The 12,973-nt window shown below is 46.4% G+C and overlaps 1 protein-coding gene across 1 annotated transcript in view; it reads left to right on the top strand.

Annotated features, from left to right (window-relative positions):
• GGT7 (gamma-glutamyltransferase 7) overlaps positions 1-12,973 on the top strand; it is a 51,407-nt gene that overhangs the window by 20,313 nt on the left and 18,121 nt on the right. Inside the window, exons 4-9 of the mRNA XM_066625505.1 lie at positions 1,680-1,797; positions 2,133-2,200; positions 2,854-2,927; positions 4,860-5,056; positions 7,565-7,652; positions 8,142-8,269. Coding sequence (XP_066481602.1) covers positions 1,680-1,797; positions 2,133-2,200; positions 2,854-2,927; positions 4,860-5,056; positions 7,565-7,652; positions 8,142-8,269 — 673 coding nt within the window. The remainder of the gene's footprint in view (positions 1-1,679; positions 1,798-2,132; positions 2,201-2,853; positions 2,928-4,859; positions 5,057-7,564; positions 7,653-8,141; positions 8,270-12,973) is intronic.

Here is a 12,973-nt window from a genome sequence, read left to right as displayed (position 1 = left end):
GTCACTTGCGCCGATGACTCAGGCATTGACTTGAGTCTGAGGCCACTTGTCTCAGCACTGATTCACCACGCATGTGCACTGGAGTCTGTCTGTGTCTGGATGTGCTAGCTTACCTTTTTCACAGCGTGATAGACCTTGGAGCCATCATTCAGACCAGCAAGCAGCAGGGACATTCCAGCCAGGAGGCAGGGAAGGGTTAATGTTTTGGTTTTGCATTGAGTGGGATGTGGGAGTGGGGTCTCTTGTCCATCTCTGAAAGAACCAATGGTCAGTGGACAAAGGATGGGCAGTCTGGTGGTTTTCCTTAGGATGTGGGAGAGCAGAAGGAGGAGCTCAAGGGGGTTCTTGCCTTAGGATTGGCTGGAGAAGCCCAGGCAGAGGGAGGAGACAGGGGAGTGGGGAGAGGCGGTTTATAGCGATCACGCTTTCCAACACATGGCTCCTCATGACTCCATTGTTAGTTGGAAGCAGGAAGCTTAATTGAATGACTGGCTGCAATGCGACTACCTTTGCAGTAGAGCTGCAAAAGACTATGTCGTTCTGGTAAGCCTTGCAGCTGTTGCACATGACCCTCCTCCCTCTTGCCATTTCTACACCACTCTCATGCAGTCCTTCCCACCCCCTCCCGCCTTGTTTACAGATGGGCTGTGACATCAGGGGAGTGTTTAAAGAGAACTCTCTCTCCCCCCCCCCCCCCACACACACACTGGCAGCAGCCCTGTTTTTTTCCATGGCTCAAGACTCGAGTCTTTTTGAGTTGCGAAAACACTATGGGAGACTCAGAAAATGCCCTGATTATGATTTGTTTTCAAGTCAAATTGTGGGGGGCAGAGACTTGTGACTCGACTTGAGTCAAGCAGTGACTGATTTGCCCATTCCTGACTTCAACATATAGCTGACTGGAATGCAGATGGGGTGGGAACATCAGAAGAGTGTTAAATGACAACTCACGTGCACAGAGACACACACACCCCGCCGCCACCACAACCCTTTTTTCTATGGAGTTTTGCTCAGAAAATTCCTTGACTTGCAACTAGATTTGTTTCTCTAAATGACTCTGATGTGAGACTCAAAAGACTTGAAATTTTTCTCAAGTCACGATGGGCGACTCAACTTGTGACTCAGGCTCAGTGACTTTAGTACATCCCTGGTGTTTTTGCGATCCCCGATGGAAGGTGTTCATGTTTGCTTTTGGGACGCTACCCTTTTAAGGAGAAATCCGACCTAAAACCCTTTCCTTTGACAGTGACTTTTCTATTGGAAGACATTTTTGTATGGAGGAGCATTCAGTTATCTTAGCAGCCACATGCAGTCCAGAAAACTCATTAACCATCTTGGTGGGAACTGGAACTTTGTCAGGAGAATGATGTTCTCTAGGGTTCTGTTCACCAAAAGAAAAAGCTAATCTAAGCTCTAAGGTTTTATTTTAACAGTTGGGAAACTGAGGCTGGATAACAATGGCAAACAACACAACCCATTAACATAAACAGGAAATTCCTCCTACTTGTCTGATAGAACTCGCTTATAGGAGCTAGGAATTGAACCCCAAACTGGTGAGTACATGGTTGGCACAGCCTTAGGGTGCGGACACTGTAGCTACAGGTGAAAGATTCTTTGTCATCCCATAGCTGGCAAGCCATTCTCAATGTATGTTTCACTCTCATGTGGCTCTGTTGCAGTGGAGGAGTAATGCTGGTTCATGACATCAGGAAGAATGAGAGCCGGGTGATTGATTTCCGAGAGACAGCCCCCTTCAGCATCCAAGAAGAGGGCCTTAGGAAGGCTTGGGAAACAAAGGTGTGAGAGACCCTTTACTGTTTAGGGGGAGGGTGGCTGGTAAATGTCCTCATGAATCCCTCGTAACTTACCTGTTCTGGTTCCCTGTTGCGCAATTAAAAGCTGTGAACTGCAGCATCCCCTCTAACTCTGATGGGAGCCCTGGTGTTATTTGGTATATTCAAAATCCCACCCACCTTTTCTAGAGCCCATAAGGGCTTGTTCTCTTAAAAAAAAATAAAGTCCGTCTCCTCTTTAATGCTTTCCATTTGGGGATTTTAAAAAAAAGTGTTTACCTTGCTTAACTAGAGCCATTACCTTTTGAGAACTCTTTCATTATGTCTTCTTTTTTTCAGCCTGGTCTCCTGGTTGGTGTTCCAGGCATGATCAAAGGACTCCATGAAGCACACCAGTCTTATGGGAGGTAAGGACATTTGCAAGGCTTGTACCCTCCTGTTGGAAGACTGGAAGACTGACAGCCCAGTCCTATTGAGGATTACCATTTTCTGTTGTCTGTTTTTCAAGCATGCTAGAAGCATGCTAGAAGCATGCTAGTGAAGTCGCTTCCAGCTGTTTTCTAGCTGAAAAATAAATGTAGCCTAGGATTGAGTGGCATTCAGTGGCAAACACAGGTTTGTTGCTATGTAAACGTGTGGCATGGCCCTCTTTTAGATATGAGAGTGTTTTTTCTCAGTGGTATTATATTCAATTCATAATTCCCTCTTGAATGTTCGAGGAGGTGCTCCTGCTCAGCAGTGGAGCATATGGTTTATCTGGAGAAAGTCCCAGGTTCAATCCCTGACATCTCCAGGTAGGCCTGGGAAAGAACCCTGTCTGAAACCCTGGAGAATGTCAACAACTGTAGACAATACTGAGCTAATTTGGCTAATGTTTTGTAGAAGACAACTTCCAATGTTCTGTATCACTTATTGTTAAGCTGTTGTGCATCTCAAGTACAACACAGCAAGAGAAGGGTAATTACATAGACTCTAACTCTATTTAAAACATGGATTTGATGTCTAACATGTTCATCATGGTGTAATAACCATCATATGACTGTGTTTTTTTGTTGGCCAGGCTGCCATGGAGACAGTTGTTGGGCCTTGCTGCAGATGTAGCTGCGGATGGATTCAATGTCACGCATGATTTAGGTGAGATCATTGAATCAAAGTCTAAGGCAAGGTTGTTTGGACAGTCTGTATTGCATTTCACGTTAGCAACTGCAAAGTTTTTCAGACTTCTTTTCTCAGGGTTGAAGCTGCAGACTGAAGCCTATATACTACAACTACCACTGAAACAGCCTTCCTTCCTTCCTTCCATTTTTCTACCCCATCTTTTTCTTGTGCTTATGGGTACATTCCATGCAATTGGGTTAATATAACAACTGGCTTAAAACTTCATGTCCTCTCACAGAGCGCATCATCACGGAGTAACAGTTCTTGTTTGCCTTCACATGGTGACTGCAGAATAGGCAATGGCAATTGACACAGTTTGCTTGTGTCAATCTAATACCCATAAATTGCTGCTTATCAAGACCTCTTATCACTACCATGAATTGTTTTCTGGATCCAATGATCGCAAAATTTGATGAATCATGTTTCTTGACCTCTGTTAGGAAGCCAGCTGGGGCTCTGGGGATCAAAGCAAATGTCTTTTTTCCGAACACATTTAGGAGCATGTCATATTAGCTTGAAACTGCAGGACTCAAAGACATTCACATAACTTACATAACTCACGTATTGTGTATGTTCCCCATATATATCCTCATTTGCTCTCTTTCATGTACACTCTTCTTTCCTCACTCAGCCTTTCAACCTCAAGGTGGCTTACAATTCATCAGGTAATATAATTGCAAAACAAAACAATCAATCCGTTTAAAAAGGATCCAAACACAGCACCCACAGAAAAGAAAGCCAAGCAGAAGACAGCATAGAACAACATGGGTCAGTTGGCCAATTATTGATATAGCTTGGGCAAAAGAACAGGCTTCACCTGGAGCCCAAATGTTACTTAAGTAGATCTCTGCTAGGTAGATGCAGGGAGGGCTGGGTCTTCTTTTTATTTTATTTATTTACTGTTTATTATTTATTTTAAATATTTGCATTCTGTCTTTCCCCCAATTACTGGGGCACTGGTAATGCATTTGCACCTTACCCTTCAGCTGACAGGGTTCTCAGATAGGCTTATGTAAAATCAAACAATAGGAAATATTACAATAGAAAAGGGAGGCAGATGAGATATGCCTTATTGGTTCCTCCTCTTCCTCACAGAAGAGTTGGTATTTCTATGGCCACCGTCAGGGAGAAGGAGCTCAATCAGTTTGAAGAGCACCAACATTCAGAGATTGTAATGGTGACTCTTTGCCCTGCTGGCTTTTCCTTCTTCTTTGCTGCCCCTTCCTCTCTGGGCAGTTGGTGGTACTATGGCTTCTGTCAGTGGGATGGGGCATGGTTCATACTGTGCTTCAATACCCAAGGCACCTTCACAGAGAAGGCCCTATCCCAGGGTTCCAGGGCCCTGGTTTTAGGCCAATGTGCCCAATGTCATCAAATTGGGTCCTGCACTTTTGGGGGCCGTGCACTGGTGTGGTGAGGGGATCGCCCACTGCTGCAGCTGGGATCTCAGCACATTTGAAGGCTGGTGGGTGAGCAGAGTGTCTGTGTGCTCAGTCCTCCCATTGGCCCCTGCTTCCAAACAACCCAAAATGGGTCTTCCGGAAGCAGTTGGCAGTGATGTCATCACTTCATTTCTGGGTCCCATGTTTCACACATGGCACCACAAACACTCTTGTCTCTGTGGCAGCAGTCGCCATGGCTGAATGGAGAGTGGGGGGCTGTAAAGAGGGTGGCCCCACTGGGAATGGCTCACATTGGGCCCCACTGCTCCTGGGGCCAGCGCTGCCTGATTCCCATCAACCTTATCTCCAAAGTTGAGACCACTCAAAGCAAAGTCTCCACTGAAGATCATAACACAGATGCCTCTGTGGAGACAATCTTTCTAGATTTCTGTCATGTTGTATTGGACTGAGCATCTTTTGTAGACACTACCATTCACCCACCCATTGTCTCTCCTGTTGCCTGTAGCCATGGCTATCCAAAAAGTGAAGCAACAGCATAACTACTCAGATAAGTTCAGAGAGACCTTCCTTCCAGATGGCCAACCCTTGTTACCTGGCAGGTTTATGAGAAGACCAGACCTGGCTGCTCTTTTGGACTTGCTTGGAGCAGGAGGAGTCTCAGCTTTCTACAGTGGAAATGTGACACAAGAGATCATTTCAGAGGTGAGTCATTTTCTGTATATGGATTGCCTGTACATTTAGTTCTGAACAGGCATTGTTACTACAAAGATGTAATTTGTCTACTTTATGAAAGTGTCTCAGAAGGATTGTTCATGATTTTCAGTTTTAAAGTCCCACAAGGAACTACCAAACTGAATAGTTGGTGTGGTTAACAAATTGTTTCCACCCTAATTCAGTGCTAAAGGATCTCTCTTAAATACATTTCTCTCTACTAACAGCCCAATCCTAACTAATTTCCCATGGATATATGCCCGATCTTGTCTGATCTTGGAAGCTAAGCAGGGTCAGGCCCAGTTAGTACTTGGATGGGAGACCGCCAGGGAATACCGGGTGCTGTAGGCACCATAGTCTTTCGAGACTGAAGGTTGCCAACCAACCATCCCTGAAAAAGAGATCTTGAAATTAGCTTTTGTATAAACAGTGAAGAATGATCAGAAACTAGAACATTCAACTACAGTACTGCCTCTCTGAGTGCATGAACACCAAAAGCAGGTATACTGCTTCTGAGAAGGAAACAGTGTCCAGAGCCATGTGCTCTCTGTCTTGCGAGTGACTGGAAGTCTCTGGGTTCAGTGGTGGCCTTCAACCATTTTGTACTGGAAGCAAAAAAAACAAACATGACCTCCTCCCCACGAAGACTTCCTAAATTTATTCAATCCCTGCTTCTAAAATGCTCAGAACTAGATGTGAAAAGCTGCATTTTGGAAGGCAGCCAACTCCTAGGGAGAATGGCTCTCACTGTCTCTCTTCTTTGTTTCCTATGCAGGAGAGGGGGTACTGCAAGAGAGAGTGACTCAGAAATCTACATTTAACTAATCTATGCAAATCCTTGCCTTAATATATCCCTCTTCCAGTTCAGTCCTCTGGAAATGTAAAAAATGGTTGCCATAGAATGGCTGCCAACTCTAAAAAATCAAACTCTTATGAGCACAAAGAATTATGAAGAGGCCATGATGATGTGTCATTTAAACTTGATATTTGAACCAAGAAGTCAGCTCAGGTCAGGAGACACCTAAGTGGTACCACTGTGAATAGTGTGGGAACACCTGAAGCTGCAGCATTGTTGAAGCTAAGGATCCAAGCAGGAATGATGTGGGAGGCTTTAATTTTGAAGAGCAGCAAGGAAGGGTATATGTGTTTCACTCCTGAACTCTCATATCCTGTATTATTTTCCAGTTATAAATCCTCCTCCCCAGACCCCAAACAGCTATTAGCCTTGCAGGGGAAAAAATACAAGAACAGGTCATAACAACCGACTGGGAGAGTATGTTGTATTTAAAAATAAACAAATGGATATTTTTATAATGAAACATCCTGAAAATGAAGGTATTCTTGGCAGCCCTCAGACTAGCTTCTGTTTGGGCAGTTCTGTGGGTATTCTAATCTAGATAAATAAATGTGAGACAATTTTTATATTTATTCCAGTTTAATTAAGAACAAATAGTGTTCCAGGCCACTGTAAGGTTCTTTGAAAACTTTCTCAAAGACCAGATTAGTTAAGGCAGACAAGCTTCCCTAAAAATATACCCACTATTGATCTTTCCTTGCAGTGCATAGCTGCAGGGGAGTGCTGTGTTAAAGCTGCAACCCTTTGGCTGGTAAAGAGTTGTATGGAACCTTGGATGAGCAGGCACACAAAACAGCATACACCAGCAGAGTTCTTTGAATGCAGTGGTTATATTTTAGAGCAAGGGTTATCACAAGTAGAAGAATCAGTAAACATTCCTAGTCAGCACAATGAGCAGTCAGTCCATAAACAACAAATCCAAATCAGCTTTCCAAGATACACAGTCAAAGTTCATTCCATGGTCAGCATCAACACACACACACACACACACACACACACACACACACACACACACACACACACACACACACACACATATATATATATATATATATATATATATATATATATATACTCACATCCAGCCTCCCACGTTACTGGCAGCAGCTCAGTACTCTCCTACTGCTGCACTGGAGGCTCAACAGACCAAACATTAAGTAGTTGGAGCAGCCAATCAGTGTAGGCTATGCCACACCCAGGGTGAGGCAGTCACAGGTGTTTGCTGATCCTGCTGACTCCAGCAATCTGCACCTGTTCCTGAACCACCTAGTTGGCTGTGTTTCTGTCTTACCCAGAACATAGACCTGACATGCTGGTTATCTTCTAAGGTGCCCTTGTCATGCAGGGCAGAGAGGAGGCTGAATAAGTATAGCCAGAGCCCCTTGTGAACTCTGTGAGCATCCTTGCTTGTGTCCCAGACTCCTCTGTAGCTTGCAGGGGTTCTACAGCAAACGTGGTGACATGGAAAGAGTATCCTGAGTGTTGGAAGTCTGCAATACTATGACTGTGGTGAATACCCCTTGGGAATCCTGAGTGATATTCAGTATTTCACCAGTGTTTAGCCAGTGACAAAGCTTTAATTGTTCTTTCAGCACAAGATTGCACTTTTACATGCAAATCTGTTGATATGATCTTCTGTCTAGGTTCTTCACTTTGGTGGAACCCTGACTGAAGAAGATTTTAGTAATTACACTGTCTTGGTGGAAGATCCAGTCCATACAGTCTATCAAGGTAAAATGATGCATCCGTTACATCTAGGTTGTTCTCTCCTACAACATGTATTTGGTCCAAAGTGCCTTCCACTTTCAGATAAGAAAATTGGATTTAGAAAGCAGAGGCTTGGGTCAGAATAGAGGGAAGACAGGGCTTTGTTTATTTCACCAACCAGGGGCTATGGTGCTAAGCCAAGACTGCCTCTAGTATTAAATATCTGGCATAAATCAGTAGATGGCTTTGAGTTTCAGCTGTAAGACAGAAGGGCAGCACCAACATTGCTCTGTTGGTGTGGCATTGCCAGGATGGTCTTAGGATATGATGGGTATCCGTGCACCATTGGCACAGTACTTGAACAGAATTGGACAATTAATTACCAATTAATTAGGGAATGGCCTGCTAAGAACATATCTGAAGTACCCTTAGATTCACAAAACTATTGTCAGTATTCTTAGGATGCTGCTCAGAAGAATTGCTTGCCTGTAGCTTTTCTTCTTTGCCTGACAGGTCATCTTGTTCTCAGCCCTTCACCTCCGCATGCAGGCCCTGCTTTGATCGCCGCTCTGAACATCCTCGAGGGTTTCAATATCACCAACCAGGTAGCCAGGGAAAGTATTTTTCATTGGATAGCAGAGGTAAGACTTGCTTAGCAGAATATTTTGGTTTTGGCAGTAGTGTAATAGAGTCTTTTGCCCTCATTGTTCTGTACAGAGAATTTACTGAGGTTCATGGCAAAAGGAACAGTAAACATTTCTAACTAAATCACACAGGGAGTCAAAAAGGTAGTTATGTAGGGACAACAGTGCTTTGTATGCTTATAGTTTGGAATTTACCAAATATGCCCTAAAATCCTACTTCTGACCCTAAGAGCGCAATCCAAAGAGGGCTGGCCTGGGAGTGTTGCAAACGTGCCGTAAAGCACATTTGCGCCTCCTTGAGGGGACGCCAGGCCAGTGCTCCGAGAAGCGCAGGCCTGCGGAGGATGACAGACACCTCCACGCTGGTTTCCCCTCAGCCGCTTGTGTTGGCCTATCTGCGCCGACACAAGCGGAAAAGGTAGGCATGGGGGGCGGGGAGGAGGAGGGAGGGAGGCGTTCCTGGGCGGGGGGAGGGAGGGCGATGGGCGGTCCCGGGAGCAGGTGGGCGAGGAGAGGGAGGTGGGGCTAGGATCCGGCAGTAATATTGGATCCCAACCCCCGTTCCCGGGGAGAACGGAGCAGCTTCAAGCTGCTCCGCTCTCCTCAAACTTGTGCCACCTCAGGAGGTGGTGCAAGTCCAGGGAGACCCATTGGGGCCAGCAGCCCTTACCCAGGAAGAGTTTCCCCTTGTCTCTGGCTAAGCCTCTTCTGGCCACAATCCTGCCCTGAATACAGTACAAGCTTCTTGGCTTGCCTGTTCCAGCGCAAGTTAGGATTGCGCCCTAATTCTGTTTACACTTTATCTCCTACTATCTAAACTAAGGAGATGTGGTGTGAGGGTGGCAGGTGAAGCAGAACCTCCCCACCGGAGTCCTTTGAAAAATGCTGTTGCCATGTGAGGTGTGCAAGTACAACACACATGCTCTGAACAGTGGTTGGAGCAAGTGGGTTGTGAGTGCTTGCATGCTCTCAGCCGAGGTGGCGATAAGAGTACATAAGAACATAAGAACAGCCCCACTGGATCAGGCCATAGGCCCATCTAGTCCAGCTTCCTGTATCTCACAGCGGCCCACCAAATGCCCCAGGGAGCACACCAGACAACAAGAGACCTCATCCTGGTGCCCTCCCTTGCATCTGGCATTCTGACATAACCCATTTCTAAAATCAGGAGGTTGCGCATACACATCATGGCTTGTACCCCATAATGGATTTGTCCTCCAGAAACTTGTCCAATCCCCTTTTAATGGCGTCTAGGGTAGACGCCAGCACCACATCCTGTGGCAAGGAGTTCCACAGACCGACCACACGCTGAGTAAAGAAATATTTTCTTTTGTCTGTCCTAACCCTCCCAACACTCAATTTTAGTGGATGTCCCCTGGTTCTGGTATTATGTGAGAGTGTAAAGAGCATCTCCCTATCCACTCTGTCCATCCCCTGCATAATTTTGTATGTCTCAATCATGTCCCCCCTGAGGCGTCTCTTTTCTAGGCTGAAGAGGCCCAAACGCCGTAGCCTTTCCTCATAAGGAAGGTGCCCCAGCCCCGTAATCATCTTAGTTGCTCCCTTTTGCACCTTTTCCATTTCCACTATGTCTTTTTTGAGATGCGGCGACCAGAACTGGACACAATACTCCAGGTGTGGCCTTACCATAGATTTGTACAACGGCATTATAATACTAGCCGTTTTGTTCTCAATACCCTTCCTAATGATCCCAAGCATAGAATTGGCTTTCTTTACTGCCGCCGCACATTGGGTCGACACTTTCATCGACCTGTCCACCACCACCCCAAGATCTCTCTCCTGATCTGTCACAGACAGCTCAGAATCCATCAGCCTATATCTAAAGTTTTGATTTTTTGCCCCAATGTGCATGACTTTACACTTACTGACATTGAAGCGCATCTGCCATTTTGCTGCCCATTCTGCCAGTCTGGAGAGATCCTTCTGGAGCTCCTCACAATCACTTCTGGTCTTCACCCCTCGGAAAAGTTTGGTGTCGTCTGCAAACTTAGCCACTTCGCTGCTCAACCCTGTCTCCAGGTCATTTATGAAGAGGTTGAAAAGCACCGGTCCCAGGACAGATCCTTGGGGCACACCTCTTTTCACCTCTCTCCATTGTGAAAATTGCCCATTGACACCCACTCTCTGCTTCCTGGCCTCCAACCAGTTCTCAATCCATGAGAGGACCTGTCCTCTAATTCCCTGACTGTGGAGTTTTTTCAGTAGCCTTTGGTGAGGGACCGTGTCAAACGCTTCTGAAAGTCCAGATATATAATGTCCACGGGTTCTCCTGCATCCACATGCCTGTTGACCTTTTCAAAGAATTCTTTAAGGTTGGTGAGGCAAGACTTACCCTTACAGAAGCCATGCTGACTCTCCCTCAGCAAGGCCTGTTCATCTGTGTGTTTTGAGATCCTATCTTTGATGAGGCATTCCACCATCTTACCCGGTATGGATGTTAGGCTGACCGGCCTATAGTTTCCCGGGTCCTCCCTCTTTCCCTTTTTAGAAATAGGCGTGACATTTGCTATCCTCCAATCTTCTGGCACCGTGGCCGTTTTGAGGGACAAGTTGCATACCTTAGTCAAGAGATCTGCAACTTAATTCTTCAATTCCTTAATAACTCTTGGGTGGATGCCATCAGGGCCCGGTGACTTATTGATCTTTAATTTATCAATGAGGTCTGAAACTTCTTCTCTTTTAACCTCTATCTGACTTAACTCCTCGGTCAGGAGGGGCCGTTCGGGCAGCGGTATCTGCCCAAGGTCTTCTGCCGTGAAGACAGATGCAAAGAACTCATTTAATTTCTCTGCCATCTCTAAGTCTCCTTTTATCTCCCCTTTCCCTCCCTCACCATCCAGAGGGCCAACCGCTTCTCTGGCGGGTTTCCTGCTTCTAACATATTTGAAGAAGCTTTTATTATTCCCCTTAATGTTGCTGGCCATGCGTTCCTCATAGTCTCGCTTGGCCTCCCGTATCACCTTCTTACATTTCTTTTGCCACAGTTTATGTTCCTTTTTATTCTCCTCATTAGGGCAAGACTTCCATTTACGGAAGGAAGCTTCCTTGCCCTTCACAGCCTCTCTAACTTGGCTGGTTAGCCATGCGGGCATTCTCCTGGATTTAGTGGAACCCTTCTTTCTTTGCGGTATACACCTCTGCTGGGCCTCTATTACTGTTGTTTTAAGCAACCTCCATGCACTGGAGAGATTGGACTCTTTTTACCCTCCCTTTCAACCTCCTTCTAACCAGCCTCCTCATTTGAGGGAAGTCCGCCTGTCGGAAGTCAAGGGTTTTTGTTAGAGATTTGCCTGGTATTCTTCCCCCAACGTGCATGTCAAAACGGATCGCAGCATGATCACTGTTCCCCAATGGCTCAGTAACGTTTACATCTCTAACCAGGTCCTGCATACCGCACAATATTAAATCCAGAGTCACCTGTCCTCTGGTGGGCTCCATGACTAGCTGCTCTAAGCCACAGTCATTTAGCACGTCAAGAAATCCGGTTTCCTTATCGTGACCAGAACACAAATTGACCCAGTCAATATGAGGATAATTGAAGTCCCCCATGATTACAACCCTGTCCCTCCTTGTCACCTCCCTGATCTGTTTCCTCATTTCAAGGTCCCCATCCGATTTCTGGTCTGGAGGACGATAGCACGCCCCCAGTATTACATCGCTGCACAAGCTAGTAATTTAACCCACAGAGATTCTACAGTGGAGTCGGACCCACCTTCAATCTCTACTTTGCTGGATTCTATCCCTTCCTTAACATAAAGGGCCACCCCACCTCCAACACGCCCCTGCCTGTCCCTCCTGTAGAGTTTATAGCCCGGGATTGCGGTATCCCACTGATTCTCCGCATTCCACCAGGTTTCCGTTATGCCCACTATGTCAATGTTTTCCCTTGTCACCAGACATTCCAGTTCTCCCACCTTTGCTCGTAGACTTCGGGCATTCGCATAAAAGCATTTGTACACGGAATGCCCTAGGATGGGCTGCTTATTCGCTCCTTTGTTCCCGCATCCTCTCAGTGTGCCAAACCGTCTATCACATCCCATCACGCTACCTTTCCCAATTTCATCTTCTACTCTGCCTTTGTCTTGTTGTTCTCTAACCTCCCCATCCTCATCCCATAGGGATGAGGAGTCCTGAACCGGATGCCCCTCGGCTCCTGTCGGCCTTCCCCCAGGGATCAGTTTAAAAGCTGCTCTGCCACCTTTTTAATGTTATGTGGCAGCAATCTGGTTCCATTCTGGTTCAAGTGGAGCCCGTCCCTCTTGTACAGGCCCCGCTTGTCCCAAAACGTTCCCCAGTGCCTAACGAATCTAAACCCCTCCTCCCTACACCACCGTCTCATCCACACATTGAGACCCCTGATCTCCGCCTGCCTAGCTGGCCCTGCGCATGGAACAGGTAGCACTTCAGAGAACGCTACCTTTGAGGTCCTGGCTTTCAGCTTCCTGCCTAAAAGCCTAAATTTGGCCTCCAGGACCTCCCAGCTACACTTGCCCACGTCGTTGGTGCCGACATGCACCACAGCCGCTACCTCTCCCCCAGCACTGTCTACTAGCCTGTCTAGACGAGAAGTGATGTCCGCAACCTTCGCACCAGGCAGGCAAGTCACCATGCGGTCCTCACATCCGTCACAAACCCCCCTCTCTATGTTTCTAATAATCGAATCCCCCACTACAAGAAGCC

Source organism: Tiliqua scincoides, chromosome 4, assembly GCF_035046505.1.
Source record: "Tiliqua scincoides isolate rTilSci1 chromosome 4, rTilSci1.hap2, whole genome shotgun sequence".
Taxonomy (NCBI): domain Eukaryota; kingdom Metazoa; phylum Chordata; class Lepidosauria; order Squamata; family Scincidae; genus Tiliqua; species Tiliqua scincoides.
Note: the sequence above shows the minus strand (reverse complement) of the source record. Positions and strands in the feature narration are given on the sequence as shown.